The 23,775-nt window shown below is 35.3% G+C and overlaps 1 protein-coding gene across 1 annotated transcript in view; it reads right to left on the bottom strand.

Annotated features, from left to right (window-relative positions):
• Nucleotides 1-1,472: 1,472 nt before the first annotated feature.
• LOC129229760 (ankyrin repeat domain-containing protein 1-like) overlaps nt 1,473-23,775 on the bottom strand; it is a 49,667-nt gene continuing 27,364 nt past the window's right edge. The window contains exons 7-8 of the mRNA XM_054864132.1: nt 17,544-17,623; nt 1,473-3,237 (exon numbers count right to left, since the gene is read on the bottom strand). Of these exons, the coding sequence (XP_054720107.1) occupies nt 2,187-3,237; nt 17,544-17,623 (1,131 nt within the window). The 3' untranslated portion in view covers nt 1,473-2,186. The remainder of the gene's footprint in view (nt 3,238-17,543; nt 17,624-23,775) is intronic.

A 23,775-nucleotide genomic window follows, 5' to 3' on the forward strand; every position in this document is an offset into this window, starting at 1 on the left:
ATTTACGAGAAAGTACATTTTGTTATCAGCCGTCTGCTCATGAGAGGTCACTATATTCTGCGGGAAAACTAAAAAATCAACAGCAGTTTTTCGAACTGACAACACTTGGCGGCAGGCCGTTGTCCGAATCTCTTTGTATATACGACCTCTATATTTACTCTGCTTTTAGCGCCACCTATCTAGCAATATTTTGACTATGAAGTAACAAGTGTAGTCTAGTCAAGAAAATAATACCTCTGAAAATCAAAGAATCTGAAAGTACAAGCACTTTGCAAAAATGGACTGATATTGTAACATTTTGTTTAAAGTCAAAAATTATGTTGAGTATTAGGAAATGATAAAAGTTCTTGTTTTTTATATTCGAAATACCAATTGAGATTATTGGATGCAGTACTTATTTGTTTAATGTTAAGTTTATTTATATTTTGAATGCTTTGTGCAGTTAGTCATGTGCATGTGGGGCTAAGTGAAATAGTTCCTTTCATTTACTTATTCAGTCGTTCATCAAAACACTAATGCAGAGTTTAACAAACTGTGATCCATGCCAGGTGGTCTGCTGTGCTATCCAGCTAAAACGAGATTGAAGGACGAGTAACGATATTTTAATTCAAAGAGAAAGCACATTTATAAAGAATAAAAAAAATCTTGCTTAAGTACATGCAAGACATTATAAAAATACAAATCATATGAAAAATTAACACTTAAAACAAGGTTAAGTGTTTCGCTCACTAACTTCAAAAGTTCATTTCTATTAGTAAACTTGTAGAAATTTGGTGATATTCTATTTATTCCTAATGGAATTTCAAGTAGAATTTTACACCCCAAACTAAAAATTATAATGTAAAAGACAAGAGCTCTGAAAAATATACAGAACAATGAATAAATAAATTTAAAAAAAAGAACAAAAAAACAAACAAACATATATTATAAAAAATAGATTTAACTTTGTCAACTCATTTTTTACGCGCTACAGGTAGGGGTGGGAGTCCACGAAGTTAATAATTTTTCCGGAGGGAAACCGAGGAGGTCTGAAGTTTGGGAACCTCTGCACTAATGCATTCATTTACTGGTTATTTCATTTACATTCCTTCAATTAATAATTCTTGTATTTATTCATTCATGAACTATTTTATTCACTCATTAAATTTTTCATAGATTCACTTATTTATTAATTTATTCATTTATTGTTTTACTTCCTTTTCATTTATTCATTCATTCTTAAAAGTTGAATAAATTTTTATTAGAAAAACAAAGTGAAAAATTCAATGAAAGTGTTATTATAAAATATATTTTTCTTTCTTTATGTACTGTCCTTTTGTTTATTTTGCAAAGGGAAGGGATCTAAACGATTTCACTTTGCCCTTTATTCCCCTTCTTTACAACGAGTATGCCCACTAAGCTTTTCGGCTCCGTTTATTTCTTTCGTGCCAGTATTGTACGATAAAACAGATGACTTGAATGGTTTAACCACCCTTTTTATTGTGTAGCTTTATAAGTAGCCTTTGATACATATGAAAAAAATCACAAATGAAGCACAAACACATACAAATCGATTCTGAAACATATGAAGGAATGACTTGTTTTGATGTAAAATGATCAAAAACACATATCCAAGATTAAAAGGTTCATCAAAATATTATTGTCCACTGTCTGTACTTTTCACATTCACAAACAAACCAGATGCATACGTGTGAAAGGAACCGTCCACTTTCCGACAGTAAATGTTCAGACGTAGGGCGGTCGACGGAGAAGCTGTCGACTTTGGGAACGAAACAGTAATGACACCTTCACACTCTCGATTCTGCCGAAAACAGAAAGAGAAGTCAACAAAGGCATTTTGAAAAAAAAAAAGAAAAATCCACACCAGCCATCTTCATGGAAAAAGTCTATGATGAATGAGCACTAAGGTTTCCACACCAGCCATCTTCATGGAAAAAGTCTATGATGAATGAGCACTAAGGTTTCCACACCAGCCATCTTCATGGAAAAAGTCTACAGTGAATGAGCACTAAGGTTTCCACACCAGCCATCTTCATGGAAAAAGTCTATGGTGAATGAGCACTAAGATTCACATCAAAAGGTGGAAGATTCACGTCGGAAACGGGACGCACCAGATTCGAGTTCAACTGCAAAGGACATTTAGCAACAAAGCATCTGTTCACCGATCTTTTTTCATGCGAGGCACTTCACGGGCATCTCCGAAACTCGTATCCGAAGGCACGGATGAAGTTCCGCATGTCCTCGTCGGCCAGGCACGGGAGGATGATGTCCGTGCACGTCAGGGGCAGGGGACGGGCTAGAAGGGAGAAGCACTGCCGGCAGCGATCCGAAAGGAACCTCCTTTCCTCGAGTTCCCTCAGCTTGAGGGAGAGAAGTTCTCCGTAGACGGGGAACTGCTCCACCAAGCGATCGGAGAGCAGCAGCCGTCGGATGGTTTCTGCGGAGAGACGCCTCGCCACCCTGCTCGTGTGTCTCGTCGCGACGTCGTAAAAGGACACCCCGGATCCTTCCACCCGGGTGTCCTTCATCCTGCGGATCTCGGCCCTGTAACCAGAGAGTAGCTTGATGCAGCGTTTCTTCTTCTGCTTCCGCCGGAGCTCCATCTCCGCCCAGTCGATCCGGACGTCTCTCAAGGCATATGCCGCCAAGAGCACCCTCACCACCTCATCATGGTCTCCCCACACGGCATATTGCAGGGGATACACTCCCTCGTCAGATCTCACATGAGGACGCACGCCCCTCGACAGCAGCTCTCTCACTATACGCGCATAACCTCTGCTTGCAGCATCATGAAGAGGGGTGCGCCCCTCAGTGTCTGTGCCGTCCAGTTCACGGGTGGCCCCCAAAAGCAGCTCTGCTGCAGCCTCCCTCCCGTCAAGAAGAGCCCTGTGGAGGGGCGTCCGTCCCTTACTATCCGTCAGGCTTGAATCTGCTCCGGCAGCGAGCAGTTTCCCGATGGCTGCCACGCATCCCCCCCCTGCAGCAGCATGCAGAGGGGTCCACCCACATCTATCTGCTCCGTCCGTCATGCAGTCGGCCTCCAGCAGCACCTCTGCCGTGGCCTCCTTCCCCCGACGGAGCGCCTCGTGGAGGGGCGTCGATAACATACTGTTCCTTGCCCTCGTGTCCCATCCTCCCTCGAGCAGCAGCTTCACCTTCTCCGTTTCTCCCCTCCAGGCCGCCCAGTGCAACGCAGTCCTCCCCTCTCCGTCCGCCTCCTTATAGGACCAACGTCTCCTGCAAGGGAAAGGAGTCCCACATTAACACACATTCCACTCAGACAAAAAACTCTTCACGGTCTCATTTTTTTTCATTTTTAACCCTTTCAGGGGCGCGTCATTAATTTTTGAGAAATCTTAAGAAAAATCACCACAAATGGGTTTATTTGATCATCTAGACATAGATTTTTCAGTTACAAAATTTTTTTTCAGAATTTTTTTCACTGGGGGTGGTGTCCCCATTTATTCACACCTCCCACCTGGGGAAGGACAAAAACATGTTTATGCATGTAAAAATGAGCTTGAATCTTTTCGAACAATATGATTGACTACCTCAGGAATAAAAGAAGAAAAATGATGCACTCTTTCAGCACTAATTAAAAATTTTAAAAATCTGAAAAAAAATCCAATTTTTTGGGGTTAACAAAAAATTGAAAATTTGATGATTTGAACAAGAATTTGAGTCTACGAAAAAAAATTTTTTTTGTTATTCTGCCATCCAATGTTGTTCATTGAACTTAAAAGAAGAAGACTCGGAAAAAAGTGAGAAAAAAATTCATAAATTAGTGGTTTCACAGCGCAACCACTGCCCCTGAAAGGGTTAGCCAAAGTTCCCAGTAAAAGTCAGAAAAAAAGCATGAAGGAAGGCTTAATGCATCTTAAAAATATCGTGAAAAACAAAAAGGAAAAATAAACAAAATAATTAAACATATATTGAAAAACTAAAAATTGGAAAATAGGAGTGGAGATGAGGAAATGTCTCATTTTGTCTGTCTGCTGTTCCCTCCCCTCACTGATAACTTTTGAATGACTAGTCCGATTCAAACCAACTTTTTTCTGTTCGAAAGACCTTGGCGAGGCCACCTCATTCCCATAGTAGTCCAGTAAATGAAGGCCAAAATAAGGGTAAAAACAACAACAACAACAAAAACATGTAGTTCTGCAAATTGGCACACACGTACAGGAAAGGCTCATGGTGAACATACTAAAATTCCCTGGTAGTAGGGGGGGGGGGGGCTCGCAGTGCCACCTAGGATTTTAGATGTTTTTTTTTCAGTTTTCATTTTATATCTCAAAAACTATTTACTTGCCAACAAAATTGTTATATGTTGAATTAAAGAGTGTAAAATTATCTTTAAAAAGTTTTTGTTATTTTATATTGTATTTATAATAGTTAATAAATCTTTTTTTGTGGTCAAGGAGTAAGAATCAGGGTTTGTGAAGGTTTTTAAGTCAAGCACTCAGAGTCGGAATCGGTCCCTTTCTCTCAAAGTCCGCAACTCTGTCAATGTTTGCGGAGTCAAGGTCAGACTTATTTGCTTATAAAGAAGGCAGAGTGAGAGTCAAAAACTTTAAAATTCTATCTGTCTACTTTAAAGTCTAGTCTGTCATTTTCTCTCTAAAGTTCTAGGAGTCAATCATCAAGAGCTATTTCCAACAAAATCTGTTTGAATCAAAGCTACCTTTAAGTTCAGAATCTATATTGACTTTCAGCTTCCCTGTAGGCGCTAATGTGAAGGGATTTGAACTGTTTGAAATTGAAGAAAGAATTGTATGAATCAGAAAGATATTTTCTATTTATGTTCTTCATATGAACTCTAACAATGTTTCTTTGAAGATAATTTGCCTTAATTTTCCCCGTAGGCGCTAATGTTCAGTTTTTTTTAACTGCTAAAAATTGAACGAAAAATTGCTGGAATCAAAAAGTGAACTATAGTCTAGTCAATGAACGGTTTGAGAAAACATAAAAACATGTAATTTTGCAAATTGGCACACACGTACAGAAAGGGCTCCTGAATTCCTTTTCTAATTTTGGAGTCTCCTCAGCGATTGATTTGATGTGATTATTTTCTTTTTTCAGTCTGAAGTAGTGAAGGTAATTTGGGTGATTTGATTTCTTGAAACTGGAAAGCAGGTGACGGTACGTTAAGTTCAGTACGGTACTTAAGTAAGTGGCAGGGAAGGAGCTCGCATGACCATCTTGAAATTAAAGTGCGTGTTTTCAGTTTTTGTCTTATATCTCAAAAACTATTTACTTCCAAACAAAATCTTTACTTGATGAATTTAAGAAAGTAAAAGTATCTTTAAAAAGCTTTTTTTTTTTTACTTTCATTTTATCTAAAATAGTTGACGAGAAATTAAGTTTCAATGTTAGTGAATTTTTGGAAAACGCTCTTTTCTATTTTTGGAGCTCCCCAAGGATTTATTCGATGTGATTATTTCCTCTTTTCGGTCAGAAGTAGTGCAGGTTATTTGGAAGATTTTCTTGAAATTAGAAGGCAGGTGGGGGAGGAAGGAGGCGAGCAATGTAGAAAGACAAAAATATGTGCAGGCGTTCTTTTCATTCTTTTTTGTTCTTCCACCATAGTCCAGCAAACGAAGACCCAAAATGAGGGTAAAAATAAACTTTTAGTTATAAAAATTGGTACGCATCTACAAAAAGTCTTCTAACAAACATACTAAAAGTCCCCGGTGGTAGAGGAGTTTTGGGGGAGCTCATGCCACTATCTTGGATTCTGTTTTTTCAGATTTCATCTTATGTCTTACAATCTTTATTCTTGAGCAAACTCATCAATTGTTAAATTAAAGAGCAGAAAATTACTTTTAAAAATGTGTTTTTGTTTTTGTTATAACTGTGATGTATTTATCCTTTTGAGATGGAGTTGGCATGTGTGTATTTACACATAGCAGAGGCGAGGCATAATTTAATACGGCACAATACTTTCATTATACATTATTCACATCACGAACACACACTATATACATCTCGAACAGAACCAGAACTGAAACTTCACGCACAAAGATAACAGTTACTGTTACCGCTAACCGGTTACATATCGATGTATGACAATAACTGTAATAGGTACAGAGACCATGTGTTTCCGAATTCATGAGTTTTTGAAAACTATCTACATTTTTCCCTTTTTTCATTTTTTGGGACTCAACGAAAGACATATTAATCACTTGTTTTTAAATAAATGAACTCTTTTATGTCATTTACGTCAACCAAGACCCAAAATGACCTTAATGCATGTAAGAAATAAACGTCTACCCTTGTGCGGTGAGGAAAAATGATAAAATTTTTGATAAAAAATTCAAACATGCAAAAAGGGTATCTTTTTCCTCAGACTGTTAAAACGGTGTTATTTGGTGATTGGCTTTTTCTCATCCCAAAGATCAGCTGGTAGTGGTCTTTCCAACCGCTTTTATTAGACGTGTCGCTATAACTCTGAACGTATTAAATTTGTGTTAACGTTTTGTGACATCCTCACTTGGAGGCAAGGATGCAAAGTATGGCTTTTCCGTCCTTGCTACGCTCTGGAAAGATATAAACCAGTGTTCATCCAGAAAAAATTGCATTTAAAACATTCCCATGTACGGCCAAGAAAAATGTTTGGCCTGCCTCCGCTACAAGGGTGCCCATAGGCAAAATTGTAAGGGGGGGCTCAGATATTTTCCCCATGGGGTTAGGAGGGTATTTTCTGCGTGGAAAGGGATTTCAGGACGGATTAGAGTCACTAAAATATTTCATTTTTAACAGGCCCGTGTCCATATTTTCATAAAGGGAGGGGTTTTAAAACTTCCACATCCTTACCCGAGGGGGGGGGGGGTTCAATCTACCAAACTTTTGTTTTACGTTAAATTGCAATTCCAGGATGGGCTTTAAAGACCTGTACAAACTGCCGTACTCTCCCCCCCCCCCTCTGTGCAAATAGTAGCAGCATTCCTTCATTTTACGTCTTTTTACTCCAACCTTGTTTGTTTCTTTTTTAATCAAATTTGTTTACTAATGCGGTATACTACAATTAATATTAAAAACTGCCCACAAAGTCTTTTACAATGTAGCATGTATATTAGGCTTCATATTCTGCTTAATAAACAAGAAAGAGCTTATTGCAGATGCAAATTAGATTACCGAATTCCTTCAATGCATCTACATAGCTGCAACATATACAGCATTCATCATAGCCTTCTCCTTGAGCATTATTACCGTCGTTAATACTTTGCGATTACAAATCATTCAGCGGTTCTTCCACCATAGTTTTTCTAAAAGGTTATTCCAGTTGGTAAAGCTCGAACAGCCTTAATTTGTGAAAAAACACCAGAAAGAAAGTTTTTTTTTTTTTTTTTGCTTTTTTTTAAGCCCTGCTCAAACTTTCACATTTTTAGATTAAAGTTTTCGTCAACTACAGTAAAATCCCTCTAATGTGGACACTAACTTCTTCTTTTGACTCATTATTTTTTCCCCAATGGGAGGGGTTTAACCCCTAAAACCCTCCCCTTGAACACGGCTCTGATTTTTAATAACTTATTCATTAATGGCTGGAGAATAAATGCTTTTACATTTTTGAAAAGAAAAAAGGACCAAAAGCAAGGAAGTTCTAATTTCAAAGGGGGGGGGCTCGATTACCCTTGCCCCCCTATATGGGCGCCCTCGCTCTGCTACCTGACCTAGAGTAGAAAGGGGGCTAGAGAGTGGTTCCAGAATGCAAATCAACGATTTAGTTCTCTGCAACAATTTTATGAATTTTGCTTCACCTTTATTATATGTAGTTGATGTCATGTTGCAACCTTAGAAAGCAGAGATAAAAAAAAATTTGATCCCTAAGCTCTCAAGTGTTTTGCAATTCTTGCGTGCAAAATATCTTGGTATCCACTTTACCTTCCCTGGTTTTCACGAAAAGAATATTACTATCAATTGGAGTTAGAATTATTAATAGCGAAACAAGATCCATGTCTTCACCTACAACAACTTCGCAAAATAATAATTCTTTCTGGATATTTCGCTTGTATTGAAAGGATGTTGCACAAAATGTGGCTGCAAAAAAATAAGTGTAAACTGCAGCGTTGCTTGCAGAAACTGTCAGGATTAAAAAACACTGATCTTAATGGTTTATCACCAAACAACACCGCCTTAACAATCTAAGGAAGAAGATGCCCTTTTTGCATGCTTGAATTTTTTATCATAAATTTTATCATTTATCCTTACCGCCCAAGGGTACATGTTTATTTCTTACATGCGAGTTCATTTATTTAAAAACAAGTGATTAATATGACTTTTGCAGAGTCCCAAAAATGAAAAAAGGGAATTAAAAGTAGATAGTTTTCAAAATCTCACGAATTTGAAAACATGTTTTCTCTGCACCTATTACAGTTATAACAAAAACTCATTTGTAAAAGTAATTTTCTGTTCTTTAATTTAACAATTGATGAGTTTGTTCTCAAGAATAAAGAATGTAAGATAAAAGATGAAATCTGAAAAAACAGAATCCAAGATAAACCGAAAAAACAGAATTCCAAGATAGTGGCATGAGCTCACATGAAAACTCCTCTACCACCAGGTACTTTTAGTATGTTTGTTACAAGACCTTTTGTACATGCGTACCCATTTTTATAACTAAACGTTTATTTTTGCCATCACTTTGGGTCTTTGTTTGCTGGACTATGGTAGAAGAACAAAAAAGAACGAAAAGAACGCCTGCACATATTTTTGTCTTTCTACATTACTCAACTCCTTCCTCCCCCACCTGTCTTCTAATTTCAAGAAAATCTTTCAAATAAGCTGCACTACTTCTGACCGAAAAGAGGAAATAATCACATCGAATAAATCCTTGGGGAGCTCCAAAAATAGAAAAGAATTTTTCCAAAAATTCACTAACATTGAAATTTAACAACTCAAAAACTAAAATAGTTACAATAAAAAAAGCTTTTTAAAGATAATTTTAAGCTCTTTAATTCATCAAATTACATTTTTCTTCGCAAGTAAATAATTTTTGAGATATAAAACGAAAACTGAAAAAACACACCTAAAATCCTAGGTGGAGCTGCAAGCTCCCCCCTACTACAGAGGAATTTTAGTATGTTCATCAGAAGCCCTTCCTGTACGTGTGTGCCAATTTGCAAAACTACATGTTTTTATGTTTTTTCAAACCGTTCATTGACTAGACAATAGTTCACTTTTTGTTTCCAACAATTTTTTGTTCAATTTTAAACAGATAAAAAAACTGAACATTAACACCTACAGGGAAATTCAAGGCAAATTAGCTTCAAAAAAACATAGTTAGAATATATATGAAGAACATATATAGAAAATATCTTTATGATTCATACAATTCTTTCTTCAATTTCAAACAGTTCAAATCCCTTCACATTAGAGCCTATGGGGAAGCTAAAAGTCAATATAGATTCTTAACTTAAAGGTAGATCTGATTCAAACAGATTTTGTTGGAAATAGCTCTTGATGATCAACTCATAGAACTTTAGAGGGAAAATGACCGACTCCAGTGCATGGAATTTTAAAGTTTTCGACTCTCACTCTGCCTTCTTTATAAGTAAATAAGTCTGATTCTGACTCCACAAACATCGGCAGAGTTGCGGACTTTGAGAGAAAGGGACCGATTCCGACTCTGAGTCCTTGAATTAAAAACCTTCACAAACCCTGATTCTTACTCCTTGATCACAAAAGAAGATTTACTCCGAGTCCACAGTCATGGTCTTTACTATGAAATAATTACTGTTGATATGATTTGCTTTTATTTTCACTCTGAAGTTTTAATTTATGTATTCAGTGTTAAATTCAGAGCCCTTTATTAAGTTTCTACGCAAAGATTTGCACAGATGACTTTATTCCCATAATGGAAATTATTTTTTCGAGTTGACGTTTCGTTGTTTTTGTATTTATTATGAATGTACATTTATTCATTTTTTTGGGGGGAAAGAGGTGAAAAACTTTTTTTATCATAATGTATCTAAAGGGTGTTTTTTTAGAGGTATAGATCTTTAAGTTGGCAACACTGTTTGATATGTGTGCCATTTTGATAGATGTCACACGTTTTGTGTTCAGTTCGGTTTGCCATTTCATCATGAATAGACAACAAGGCGGTGCAACATGCCACACGGCGCTTGTCACAATTGATTTATCGAAAGAAACGTTCGGTGAACGAATAATTTCGTGTAATGGACCCGTGAATTGGCCTGCAAGATCATGCGATTTAACGCCGCTGGATTACTTTTTGTGGTACTATGTGGAGTCTCTGGTCTGCACTGATAAGCCACAGATGATTGACGCCTTGGAAGAGAACATTCGCCACCTTATTACCAACATATGGCTTCTATTGCTGCAAAAAGTGAGAAAATTGGACTTTCTCCGAGCCAGCCGAGGTGGCCATATGCCAGAAATCATATTTAAATAAAAATGGCAAAGAATCATCTGTGGAATAAATCAACATTTATGGCAATTAACAACATTTAACTGTGTTTTATTTGAACCGAAAGTTCTCCACCTCTAAAAAACACCCTTTATATATACAGGGTGTCCACCCTAATCGTGGACCAATAGCTAATTTTTAATCTATTATAGATAAGCGTATGGTTCCAATTGGAAAATATCTTTAAATTGCGTAAAGAATCAGAATTCACGAAAATTTTGTCAAAAAATCAAATTTTGAAAAAGTTACAAAATGTAACTTTTTATACTGTCCACCAGCCCTAGCAATTACATTCAGTAAAATATTCTTCACACACTAACATTTAAAACTTTAAAAGAAATCACTCTTCTACGACCAAAATCGACTGAGTTATGAAGTTTTGGAAAACCACTTTTATTGAAGATTTTATGACATCAGCGGGAGAGCTCTTTGGGGGATGTATGTGAATTGACAAAATGTGTTAATAGGTTCAAATTAATTTTGGTTCTTGTCATCAGGAGCATTATTAATAGTGAAAACACTTTGCAAGTACAATTTATAAGCGTAATGATCCATTTATGATTAGAATGAAGTCTATTTATTTATTTATTTTTTTTATCATTTTGCTTCAAATTTCCATATGAGAATGTGATTGGAAAAAAATTTTTGTATCTCAATTTATGTAAAAGGTTATCATTGTACTTGAAAATTACAGGCTCCAATGCTTGAACTTTTAAACCTTTGACCCCAACTCTTTTGCCCAAAAAAAATCAGTCCAATTCCACAGCCCTGCAACTTACCGCAACCTGTGAAAATTGAAGTTTGACTTTTGCAATGCATTGAGGTTAAGAACTGCAACCTCAGAGACAAAGTAAAGCAACAAATTGAATAGTGAAGACCTGATACTACTCTGCTAATATGTTTTCACTAAATCAGCTTGACCCTGTACATTATTTATAATCATTGGGAAGGCTAATCTAGCAGGAAATTGTTTACGTTTGAATTTAAAAGGCACATTACTATCAGATGAAACAAATGTTATTCAAGATATGGTATAAGTATCAGTGTTATAATAAGCACAATTTTTTTTGCTCTAATAATATTTTTCTTCCGTTTTATTACTATCAGTCATAGTTCAACTCTTTTTCTCCAGTAAAGTGCATGATCACTTCGCAAATGTGTTCGGAAACATTTGCGGGATTCACTCGATATGGAGTACACGGCGTACATTTGTGCACCTAAGCCTATCGGCAGCATTTGCGTTTCTGACTGATCTGTGTTTAGACCTTTCATGTAAAGGCTCCCTAGCCCATCGCTCTCTTCATAAATTATCTTCAAGTGTTCTTAAAGCCCAGTAGCTCACGCTTCGTTCTTCCATGCTACAGGCCCGGTTCTATTCCCAGGTTGGACATGGTCGACTCGGCCGTTAATCTGTTCCCTGTGTCGATAAAATGAGTACCGAGCGTGCTTGGAAACTAAACTCTTGGAGGTTGCGTGTTCGGCTGACCACCTAACCCGAACATCTGCCTGGCACCCCAGAGCCATTGATCAGGAAGATAGAGATAGGCACAGTAGGCCTTAGCCCCATGGGCTGTCGTGCCACTGGGATTGGTTCTTTGGCTCTTAAAACACTCATTCTAACATTTTTTACTAAATCGCTGCTTTCAGAGTATGTCAGAAGTCGTTTGCTCTTTGCAATTGTTAGACAATGTAAAATATATATACACACATATTTTGACACTGAACATAGTTTAATTAACGACCATGAAATGTTTTTAAGCTGCTTAGTCTCTACAGTGTGTACACATTGTAGGGATTTTTCAATGCAATCTTTTCTGCACTGCCATCAGTAAATAGGGTCGGTTGGGGTAAATGGGACCCCTTTTGAGAACAGTTTGTTTTTGAAACCTTATACAAAAGTTATGAAACTAAAAAATTTCAACTTAATGTCTTATTTTATCTTGAACATTATTATTCAACTACAGACCATCATTATTTTCTAAAATAATACTTTAAATATTCTTATCGATTGCATTTCAAAAAAAATCAGATGGGTGTTCCACTTACCCCATAACAAGGGGTAAGTGGGTCACCCCCTTTTATTTAAATTTAAATCAAGCGTATCTAATAAAGGAGTAAGGCAGTTTTACTTGATAAAGTATGTAAATTTTAAGTATGAACTATTTTTTTTTATAAACGCATCTGTTTATGAGATATTTACTGTCTTTTAAATCTGTATGACAAAAAAGTTTTAAACAAACAAAAAAAAAAAAAAAAAAATTACATCTGTTAAATTTATTGAAATCCTATAGGTACATATTTTACTTTTAACATATTACAGTGTGTTCAATAAATATAATACAGTTGATTAAGGTGATTAAGGTTGATTTTGGTAAACTAGAAAAAACTAAGCTGAGAAAGAAATTGGAAACACCAAATGGCTGCGTCTGTTTAAAATATATTCGGAAAATGAACTCGGGAAAAAAATTACATTTTGTTTTTGATTTAGTGCTATAACCTAGAAAAAAATTGCATGAAACCCAAATATATGCAAAACCAATCACTGTGATGAAATTTAACATGATCAGTGTAAAAAAGTTTTAAAACTTTATCCATATCTCAGTCTTAAGGGGGCAACCCACTTACCCCCACCAAACCCATACAAAGCAAAAATTATATTATGGTTGTAATTTTAGTACAAAATGTTCCCTTGCATACTTCTCTCAAAAGATGACAGAATCACATACTTTTGCTTCATAATAATCTAATCCACGAGTTGCATGTGAAAGTAATTGACCCCATTAAATGTATGAAAATCATAAGGGTTTCTTATAAGATTCCATTTAAAAAAAAAAACCTACACCTTTTTCAATATAAATAAAGCTAGACTAATATTTTGGCGACCAATGTGTGAGCGTAAGCGAGAAGCCCTTTAGTTTCCTTCAAATGTTTAATAATTTTTGTGTTTTCAAAGAAAATATGGCTGTTACAATCTTTATATATTAATAGGCAAGCCGTTTTCTTTCGGTACCGATTTCCTTCATTCTTTTTTTGTTCAGTAGCTATTGCCGAGTTTTAGTGTCATCAACAAATTTTTTTGGAATCGAGTGCTAATTAACAGAGATATTAATTAAAAACGCATTTTCATCCTAAATGGCTCTTTCTATGCGAATAGATGGTCCATTTTTTTTTTCGAATTTGATATGGCTTTAAAGGTCTTTAAAAAATACTCCTAACTAAGAAAGGGTCAGGGCACCCAAGGTCCAATAACCTAAATCCACTAGAAAAAAAGTTATGAGCGTTTTTTTGGTTAGCAAAACTCAAAAATTTTCATTTCATCTCTTTTCCATTGTTGAAATTCATTGTTGGAAGTGTGAAACATTAAGTTTTAATTCATTTTTTAAACCGCTTTTTCTACACGAAAAATGCATTTTAATGCTTCAAGCTTGGTACTAGTTGGAAAGTTCGTGCAAAATACTTTGAAATACGTTCTACCCGGTTTACCGAGCAAAAACGCCAACCGGCTAAAAGAGCTAGAAGCATTTAAAAGTTAGTGAAAAATCATTTTATTTGCTTTTTCACCCGACATAGCTAGCGTGAACAAATTGCTGGATAATATTGTGGTGTTGCCAATTCTCACTTGACCATAAAGAAATAAAATACTTGCATTTGTTTTTATGATTGAGGCTTTTTTGGGTAACTACGGGCATTTAAAATATTTTCATTTTGATTCTGTTTTCGCAATTTTAATATTTAAATAAATTATTTTACGGAGTGAGAGACGACTTTCAGTTCAAACTCCCAATAATACCTGCATTTGCTATCACCACAAACTCAAGGTGAAACTTTTGATAAAATTGGCGCATTATTACAACATCCAGTGCTTTCGCATGGGCAATTATATGTTGCCGTGAGAAGAGTTCGTTCATTTGACTGTTGGAAATTTTATATTTAATGGCAAGATCATGCCTACTTTTACAAGAAATATTGTTTGTACAGAAGTTTTACGTATTTAAAAGGAATTTTGCGGCATCATTTCATTCAGAACGACTTCCATAATTTTGAAATCAGCGAACTTTATCCATTTTGGCATTAATGCCAGGACGAGAAATATTTTTCTTTTGCATTTGTAACAAACGAGTACAGAAATGTCTATTTGAAAGGAACTGATAACTAATGAAGTCCCTCTATAAGGTGGGGTTCATTAAATTGTAACCGTTTGTGACAAGGCGGAGGAAATAAGTGCCAAGAGGAACATACAATGGGGAGAATGTTGGGGAGAATCAAGCTTTTTTTTTTATATATAAGAACGTTTATGAAAAAACAGTGTGATATGTGGCAAAGGGAAGAGAGTTTATGGTGAAGTGTGAAACTTTGCCACAAAGGGGAGAGAGATCAAAAATTTTGAAGTGCATTTGTCAGTTTTCCCCTAAACCATAAACAAATCACAAACACGATTTTTAAAAAAATTACACTATTATTGCGACGTCCAGTGTTTTGAATGGACAATTTTTAATGTAGCAAGTAGGATTCGTGTAGCAAGTAAGACTGTTTGGAATTTAATAATTCTAACAGCAGAGGTTAAGGCAACTTACTTAATAATATTAAACTTATTAAAAGAAGCATTGTTCATGCAGAAGTTTTACGTATAATCTGAGTTTTTCAGGATTCGGGACGATTTCGATAATTGTCAAATTGGCGGGCCCTCTTCATCTATTGGCGTCAAGTTTTTGGCACCAATTGCAGCTGGAGAAATGTTTTTATTTTGCATACGAAAACAAAGAGTAGAGAAATGTATATTTGCATACGGTTGCCACAAAATAGGGGCTGTCCACGAATGAAGTCCCGCTTGAAAGTGGGGTTCACAAAATAGTAACAGTTTGTGACAAGGGAGAGGAAAGACATGACAAGAGGAGCATACAATGGGGAGAACGTGACAAGCCTTTTTTTAATTAGGAACGTTTATGAAAAACAGCGTCACATGTGACAAAGAGAAGAGGGGGTATAGTGAAGTGCAAAACATTGTCAAAAAGGGGGGGGGGAGGGTCGAAAATGTTGAAAAATGTGACATCAGTTATTCACCGCTCTTAACCATAAACAAATCACAAAGTCGTCCTTTTTTAAAAATTGTACTATTATTACGACGCCCAGTGTTTTTGAATGGCATTATATGTTGCCATGAGTAGAGTTCGTTCATTTGATACTAGGAAATTTATATTTCTATTGACGAAGAAGCAACTTACTCATATTAGTAGACGTTTTATAAGTAACATTGTTCACACAGAAGTTTTACGTATAAATTGAGTTTTGATACTTCATTTCATATGGGAAGATTTCGGAAATTGGATAATTGGTGATTTTTATAGATTGGCGTCAATTTTTTTTTGTTTCCAATGCCAGCGCAAAAAATGTTTTTCCTTTGCATGCGTAAACAAAGAGTAGGGAATTATTTATCTGCATAGGGTTAGCACAAAGCAACATGATATCCAAAATAAAATTATTCAAGCCAGAAATTTGTCGACCACACCAATTTCTCAACAGAGTTGTTTCTTTCAATCAAAAGCACTACTTTTAATCACTGAAATAGATAGAATAAGAAAAAAAAACGTTGAGCCATTAAAAAACTTTTATTTTCTCAACAGTTGTTTTTTTCTTTTCTTTTTTTAATGTCCGATTTTGGAAATAAAGCATGGTCTTTATGACGGTATAAGTGATGTACTTTGGCGTGCAACTCCATTGCCACGTTAAATATTTACGGTTTGCTCTCAACCGCGTTTTCGGGTTATGATAATTTGAGCTGTGCGCTAATGTCATCAATGAGTAGCATTTTATTGCTTTTGATGCCAAAAAAAAAAAAAAAAATTAATCTGCACACCGATTAAAATACAATCGGACCTCCATATATCGAAGTAGCAAATTGTCGGAAGAAATTCGACATATAGAAATTTCGATATATAGAAACAATCTTATTTTATCCTAAAAGTCTCCTAAAACATTAAAATTAAAGCTGTTTTACGTGTATGAAACCCAATTTCAAATTGATACGAGCATCGGATTGAATAAAAGTTAATACTTAAAAAAATAACAGAAATTACATTTTTGCGCCTTCATACATCTTCCTTCACCTTCAATTCAACTTGATCTGCAACATTAGGGGATTTTCGTTGTGACAATGTATTCGAAAGAAAAGTAAAAAATCAATCTACTTTACTTGAATGATTTTTACAGCAGCTAAAAAGACTAGGAATGATAATCAACAGACAAAAGGGAGAACTTGAAACTGATTTTACAATGTTACTGGTTACAACTAAGATTTGAAATTAACTTGAGAGAATTTAAGAACTCCAGAACGAAACAACGACCTATATACACACCCCTCAACCCCAGATTCCTTATGAGTTTTGTAGAAACCTTTAGTGAACATAATTTTCTCCCCTAACCTTCACTTTTTCATGAGACAGTCTAAAGTGGAAAAAAAAATCTACGAATGTCTCACAAAAAAAAATCGATATATAGAGATTTTTTCGAAATATAGAAACAATTTTTCTATGTAATGAACATAGAAATTTGCTGGGATTTCGATATATAGAAAATTTTGATATGTGGAAGTTCGATATATGGAGGTTCGACTTTAGTTGTTAAAAAATATTAATTTTTTTCAAATTATTTAAAAAATGGTCAAAACCTTTGTTTTTAAGCATCCTTTTTCAGTAAATATATTTATAAAATTTCGGAAACGATCCCATTACCGTAATATCCTCTTTCATCCATTTATTTTGAGATTAAGAGATAAAAAGCGAAATCGGAATAAACTATGCAGTTAACATGATTAAGAGTAGAAATAAAAATGTTGGAAACAAACTTTCTCAAATATTCATTTATGAATATGGTCAAATTTCGACCACTGGGCGAACACTAGTACATATTAATTGACGAAAAAAAATCAATTTTTCTACTCTTTTCACCAATTTTCCTAGGATAAAAAAAACAATTTTTCTTTTTCCCTACCACCTCAAAATTTCGAGACATTTTACATCTCCAGGAATGACACAATATGGATGGAGCAACTCAAGACTTCCCTTCCCATTTAATTACCACACAATGTCACTTTCTGGTGATTCATCAACAGATAACTTACTTGGGAAGTTGTCCTTCTGAATCTCCTTCCTGACGCTTTGATGTTGATGGCTGATCACGATTCGATCCACTGCCACTTCCCTGGAACAGAAGGAACACAAAGTTTTTAGGAGTTGTCTAAATTCCCCTCCATTAATACAAAAATAAAGCTATCCTTCATAAGACTGATTGTTTTACACGGTAGTGAGACATGGGCAATTAACAAAACAGGGGAAAACAGGCTTCTCATTTTTGAAAGAAAGATCATTTTGTCAATTTCGGAACCAGTAAAAGAAAATAGAGAAATTTATACAACCATGAAGTACACAATAAATACAGACAACACGACGTATTAAGAGTTATTAAATTCAATAGACTCAGATGGCTGAGACATGTTTTTCCACATGTAGCTAGTTTTTATTTGGAGCCAGTTTTTAAAAAAATTAAGTTTTTTCTTTGAAGACTGGGGGTACTAGGAGAAACATCGAGGTTGTTGTATCATGTAGCTAGATGTTTGGAGATCTTGAGAATAAAGAGGATAAATCTAGCATATAAAGTCATGGCGCCTAGAGGAAGCAGATAGAGAAGGCCTTGGCCTGTATCGGGCTGTAGTACAGTTGAAAAAGAGTAATTTTATTTCGGTAACCCCTGGGTTTGATTAATAAATAGGCCAACTAGGCCCTGGCCTAGGGCCCCCCAAGTGGCAGAAATTACTTTAGTTTATGACTAAAATTGTTTCAGCCTACGGCTTAAGTTATAAAGTTTGATTAAAGGGGGGCCCCAAAAGTATTTAGCCTAGGGCCCCTCCATATCTTAATCGGGCCCTGCCTGCTATTTTATCATAATCCAATGTAAGTAGATATTTCCCTATTCTTTGTTTATGTATGCAAAAGAAAAATATTCCCTGCGCAAGTACTGGTGTAACAAGTTTAACGGAAACAAATTAAAATCGCCAATATTTCGATCATTGAAAACCTCCCGCTTTTGAAAATTCGCTTGAGGCATGTATTTGCAGATGTAAACATAAAACAACGAACTTTGTACTTGCATAGGATTACCAAATTTAGAAGGGAGGTATTTGTGAAACAAAGCTGATGTGGTGGGTTCTAATAAGGCCAAAAATATTTTAGGATCTGAAAAGGGCATTAAATGGCTCTTTCTATTCGAAATAATTATCCGATTTTCTTGATTTCAGTCTCATTTGAAAGCCTGTGAAAAGTAAATCTGAGAGAAGAAGATTTACTTTCTTCAGATTTCAAAACCAGGAAGCCTGGAAAATCACTAGCTGAAAAGTTACACGCTGTTTTAAGTGAAGGAACATTAATATTAAATCAGATATTTATCATTTGCCGGGAGCTCGGATTTAGTTAGGGTGAGTAAAATCATAGAGAAGAAAGGTCTATTTCCACTTTTTTCTGAACTGTGAACAAATAAAATTCTTACTTTTGTTTTGAGGCTTTTCTTGTCATTGAGGATTTAAAATTTTTCCTTTTTGGTTATTTTCCACAATTTGTTGAGAAATTTTAGACTTTTTTTATGTTCCAGTTGAACATGCACCACTTGACATAGCTTTTATTTTAGAGGCAGAGCCAAGCAAAGCCGAGTGAAGCAGCTAAAAAGCTACTATAGATATAAAAGAAAGTTTTGTGATAGCCACAGCATACTAGTTTCTAAGATTAGACAGTAACACAATTTGGACGACTTCAAACTTTAATGTAATAAAAATAATTTTTTATTGGAAGCTGAATTACATTTAAAAGAAATCGAACTCCAAGTTGATTTGTTAAGAAACAAACTGCACAAGAAAAAGAAGAACCCAGACGAACCAAAAAGCTCGAGATTGGACCTCTTATTGTAAATCAAAAATATATGAAAAACACTGAGAACAGCTGTAAACGCAGCATTGATGTTTTAACTCTGCATTTAAACTCTGATACACATTGTTACACATCAAGGAATGATTTAATAGAACTTGCTTACTCAAACATGGGATTTCATCAATTTTCCCCCAGACTGCAATTTCAAATCTTTAATTTTTTGACAAAAAAAAAATTCTAGTGTGTCCCACAGACATTTTCGGGAGGGCAGTGCCCCCTGCCCCTTTTGTAGTACCGCTTGATGTGCCCAGTCCTTCTTTCTATAGTTCCTTATACACCCCTTTCTTTATGCACCTTTATGGATTGTCCTTCTGAAGTTTTAACACAACATAATCACAAAAGCGAACATTCAAAAGTAAATATTCAGGCAAGCCCGAAACGTGACTTTCTCATTTTCCACCTGCAGTAAATTCACGATTACCTGCAGAAGTGGGGTGCTCGGGATAATAAAAATGCAGATAAACTGCGAAAAGGCTAAAATGAGGGACCATATACAGTAAAAATTGTCCCTTCCTCAAAAACTTAACTCTATTGATGCATAATACTTTCTTCAAGCAGTGAAAATATACAAGACAGCAAAAACATTTTGTATTTTTGCCCAACAGAACTTAACAGTAGTAAAGAACAAGTGTAGGTACAATGAAAAACGCACAATAAATCTCCACAGAGTATAAAATGAAGTTCTCAAAAAGCGACTGTGTGTTTGAACTCGTTGAAATCAAGAACTACCCGGCCGATTTTGCTGAAATTTTCACAGTTTGTTCCTTTAAGTCCTGAAAAGGTTTGCAGACCAGTTCAAAAAAAATTCGATGAATAGTTCTTTTTTTATTCCAATTTAGACCCAATTTTCTCATAAATTCCCGATCATAGGGGTGAAAAATTACTTGCACATATTAATATTAGGGCTCGACCAATGGCATTTTTTGGCCGATGGCGATTGTTGGTCGATTGTTCAAAGACGGCCGATGGCCGATTGTTTTCCTCCAAATGGCCGATTGCCGATGGCCGATGCCGTTGGCCGATGGCCAAAAAAGAAAATAGAAATTGATAAAATTGTCAGGGATTCAAAGGATCATTGATTCATTTCTCTTTACTTTCTTTTTTCGAATAAGGAATTGTAATCACAAAAAAAAATTAAATTTTGACCTTAATTTCTATTGTACAATCACCCAATTTCTTCACAAGTTTTTTCAGCACATCTGTACATGCATATGTACCTAAGAACATGTAGATGACCGAAACATCCATTTTGAACGCCTCCTAAGTTATTTATCGCAATTGTCTTGTGATGTCTTCATGCGCCTAAACTTACGTCATTCAAAAACGTTATGAAATAGTAAGTTGAAAACTGATACGTACGTAGTATGATCTGAAAGTTAGAGGGTAAGTTGTATAAAACCGAACCCTGAATAGTTCACATTACCGAAGCACATCTATCTACAAAATATTCACCTTGAACGACTATGCACTTCTGGCAACGTTCGTATAGCTTTTTAGAAACACTCCTGGAAGATATTTTTCGCAAACTCCTGTAAGGTCTCTTAAGCTGCTGCTTTAACTTCATCGTGGGGAAGAAGGCGACTTTCATGTTGAGGATGCACCGTTCGATTGGTCAATACTCTGATATGACAAACAAATAACGTAACGTTTCGTCGGACTTAGCTCCGTGTGACTTTTACCTGTTCCCAGCAAAAAAACTTTTGGATGGACGCCGCTTTCTTCTGTCAGGAGAAGATAAAGCTGCATCATAGAAGGTAGCAAAAATTAGGCTTCCAGGAGAGCTTCCAAAAGTTATATGAACACTGGCAGAAGTACTTAGTCCCTCAAGGTAACCTTTTGAAGGTGGATGTGCTTCTGTAATGTGAACTATTCTGGGTAAAGTTTTTTACAGCTTGTCCCCGAACTTTTGGATCGTGCTGCGTACAATCTGTATAAGGTGTAGTTATGCTTCTCCTTTTTTGACTGCTGTATGATGAAAGAGAAAGAACAACAGTCAAAAAAAAAAAAAAAAAAAAAAAAAGAAAGAAAGAAAGAAAGAAAGAAAAAAAGGAAGAAAAACAAAGAGACTGTTTAATAACCAATTGATTTTTCTTTTTAATTGAGCATATAACTAAGATTTCAGTAATATTGTAATGATGTATGGATTTAGGTACACTAAACATAATTAAAAAACATTAAATTATGTTGTTAAATCAGTCAAAAAAAAAAGAATGAAACTATGAAACCGTCAACAAATTACGCATTTAAAGTGCAAAGATTGCACGTAGACTTTTTTAGTCATCAAATTAAATAAAAAGGTAACAGATAAATTACAATATTAAATCATAATAGGAATATTTTTATACTTATTTAAAATTTACGAATAAAAAATTTTGCATTTTTCAAAAAATTAAAACACAATGACATAAATTTTGCTGAAACAAAAAATACCCATGAAAAGAGCGAGGTTCTTAAAACGCAGCTACAACAAACAAACTCAATATTTACACCAAGTTAATAACTGAATACATATACTACTTGATATGATGTTTGCACACATAATATTGAACAATTTGATTGTTTAATCTTTTATGAAGCTTTACAAACAAGTTTAAATTAAATTGTACAATTTAGCAATAATTTTCTGAAATTTAAAAAATTGCATAATAGAAAAACCTTGAAACTTTTCTATAAAAAACGAAAATAACTTATTCATTGATTTTATATAAATACATAAAAATAGTTACTTACAACAGAAAAAAAATCGATCGCTATTAATGATACAAAAAAAATGGCGCATTACAAAATGGGGGGGGGGGGGGCACCCTCTTATTTTGCATCAACTCACACTTCGGTCCCAACCTCGGCGTAATTTTTGCAATACAGAACCGCTAAAACCAACGCCTCGGAAGAGTTTCTGAATCTATTTCAGCACTTCTGAAGAAAAAAATTCAAAAGTCCCTTCGATTTCCGAATTATGTCACCATTCAAAACGTCTTTAATCAATTTCTTACATTAATGCTCTAAATTCTTTCTAAACAATAGATAAAGCTAATTTTATGAATGGTGTTAGTTTTAAACAACTCAGAAGTATAACTAGAGTTTGATTTCAGAAATTGAGGAAGTGGGAGGAGGGGCACGCATGTGTTCTCGGAAATTCAAGAAATACTCGTAAAAAATAGAGTTCAAAATAATCATAAACATTGAGCAGAAAAACCCTTTCAAAACTTGCACCCGAGTTTGTTTTGATGTGCAGTGGCGGATTCTAAATACAGCAAATACGCGAGAGGCCCCTTAACCATAGAGACACCGCAGGAGTTACAAAAATGCTTATGATAAATGTTTTACAATTTTTGTGATAGAGAAATAGGGCCCCAAAATGTATTTCGACGAGCCCCAAACTTGTAATTCCGCCGAAGCGATACAGAAAAGACTGCATTACTGTGATTTATATTACAAATATTGAAAAATTAAAAATTACCGTCGGCTCAAGAGGAATCTAACAAAATGACACAAAAACCAGTTTCGCCATCTCATATTTGTTTCCATGGTCTTTCGTCTCCAATTCAGCAATATATCACCAAATGATCGTCAGTCTGAGACGCTATATTAGTTTTGCATTGAAATAAGTAATTAATAGCCACAAAAAATGAGTAAACAGGCTTTTTATAACACCCGATCGAAAACAAAAACGGAAGTGCACAACTGGAACGTACGCACACCCCACATGCGAAAACTTATCCTTCTACAGTTTACCATTTTGGAGTTATTACTTATGAGAGATACATACGTACATCCAGCAGCAAGAAACAACGCAATAATTAACTTGTTTGGTACCTGAATGCAGTATTAAAAACTCTTTCATGGGTGACTAAAATAGAAATTCATACTGAAATTCAAGTAAGCAATTTTATATGAAAACAACCTTTACTTTGTATTAAAAGGTAAAACATCAAAGGTCCTTTTTTTTTTCAAAAACATCGGCCAATTCCATTGGCTTTTTGATGTTTTTAAGGCCGATGGGCCGATGTTTCCTGCAATTTAGCATCGGCCGCCGATACCAATGCCGATGGCTAAATTGTTGAACCATCGGCGCCGATGCATCGGTCGAGTCCTAATTAATATATATTGTTGGAAAGAGTAGAATTTTCCGCATTCTACGCAATTTGTTTCAATGATCTAACTTAATTATGATGGGAGCTATTTGCATTTTTTTTTGGTTGAATTTGTTTAGGCTTAGCTGAAATTTAGGCATTACTTTCTTCATTAAACCTGTCAATAAAATGTGAAGGGATTCTCCCATAGGTTTTTTTTTTTTGACACCATTGGAAAGAGCTGCTTTTTTAACTCCAGATCTAACTCGGCCTATGGTCGAAAGTTTGACCTTCTATCGCCATT

Source organism: Uloborus diversus, chromosome 9, assembly GCF_026930045.1.
Source record: "Uloborus diversus isolate 005 chromosome 9, Udiv.v.3.1, whole genome shotgun sequence".
Taxonomy (NCBI): Eukaryota; Metazoa; Arthropoda; class Arachnida; order Araneae; family Uloboridae; genus Uloborus; species Uloborus diversus.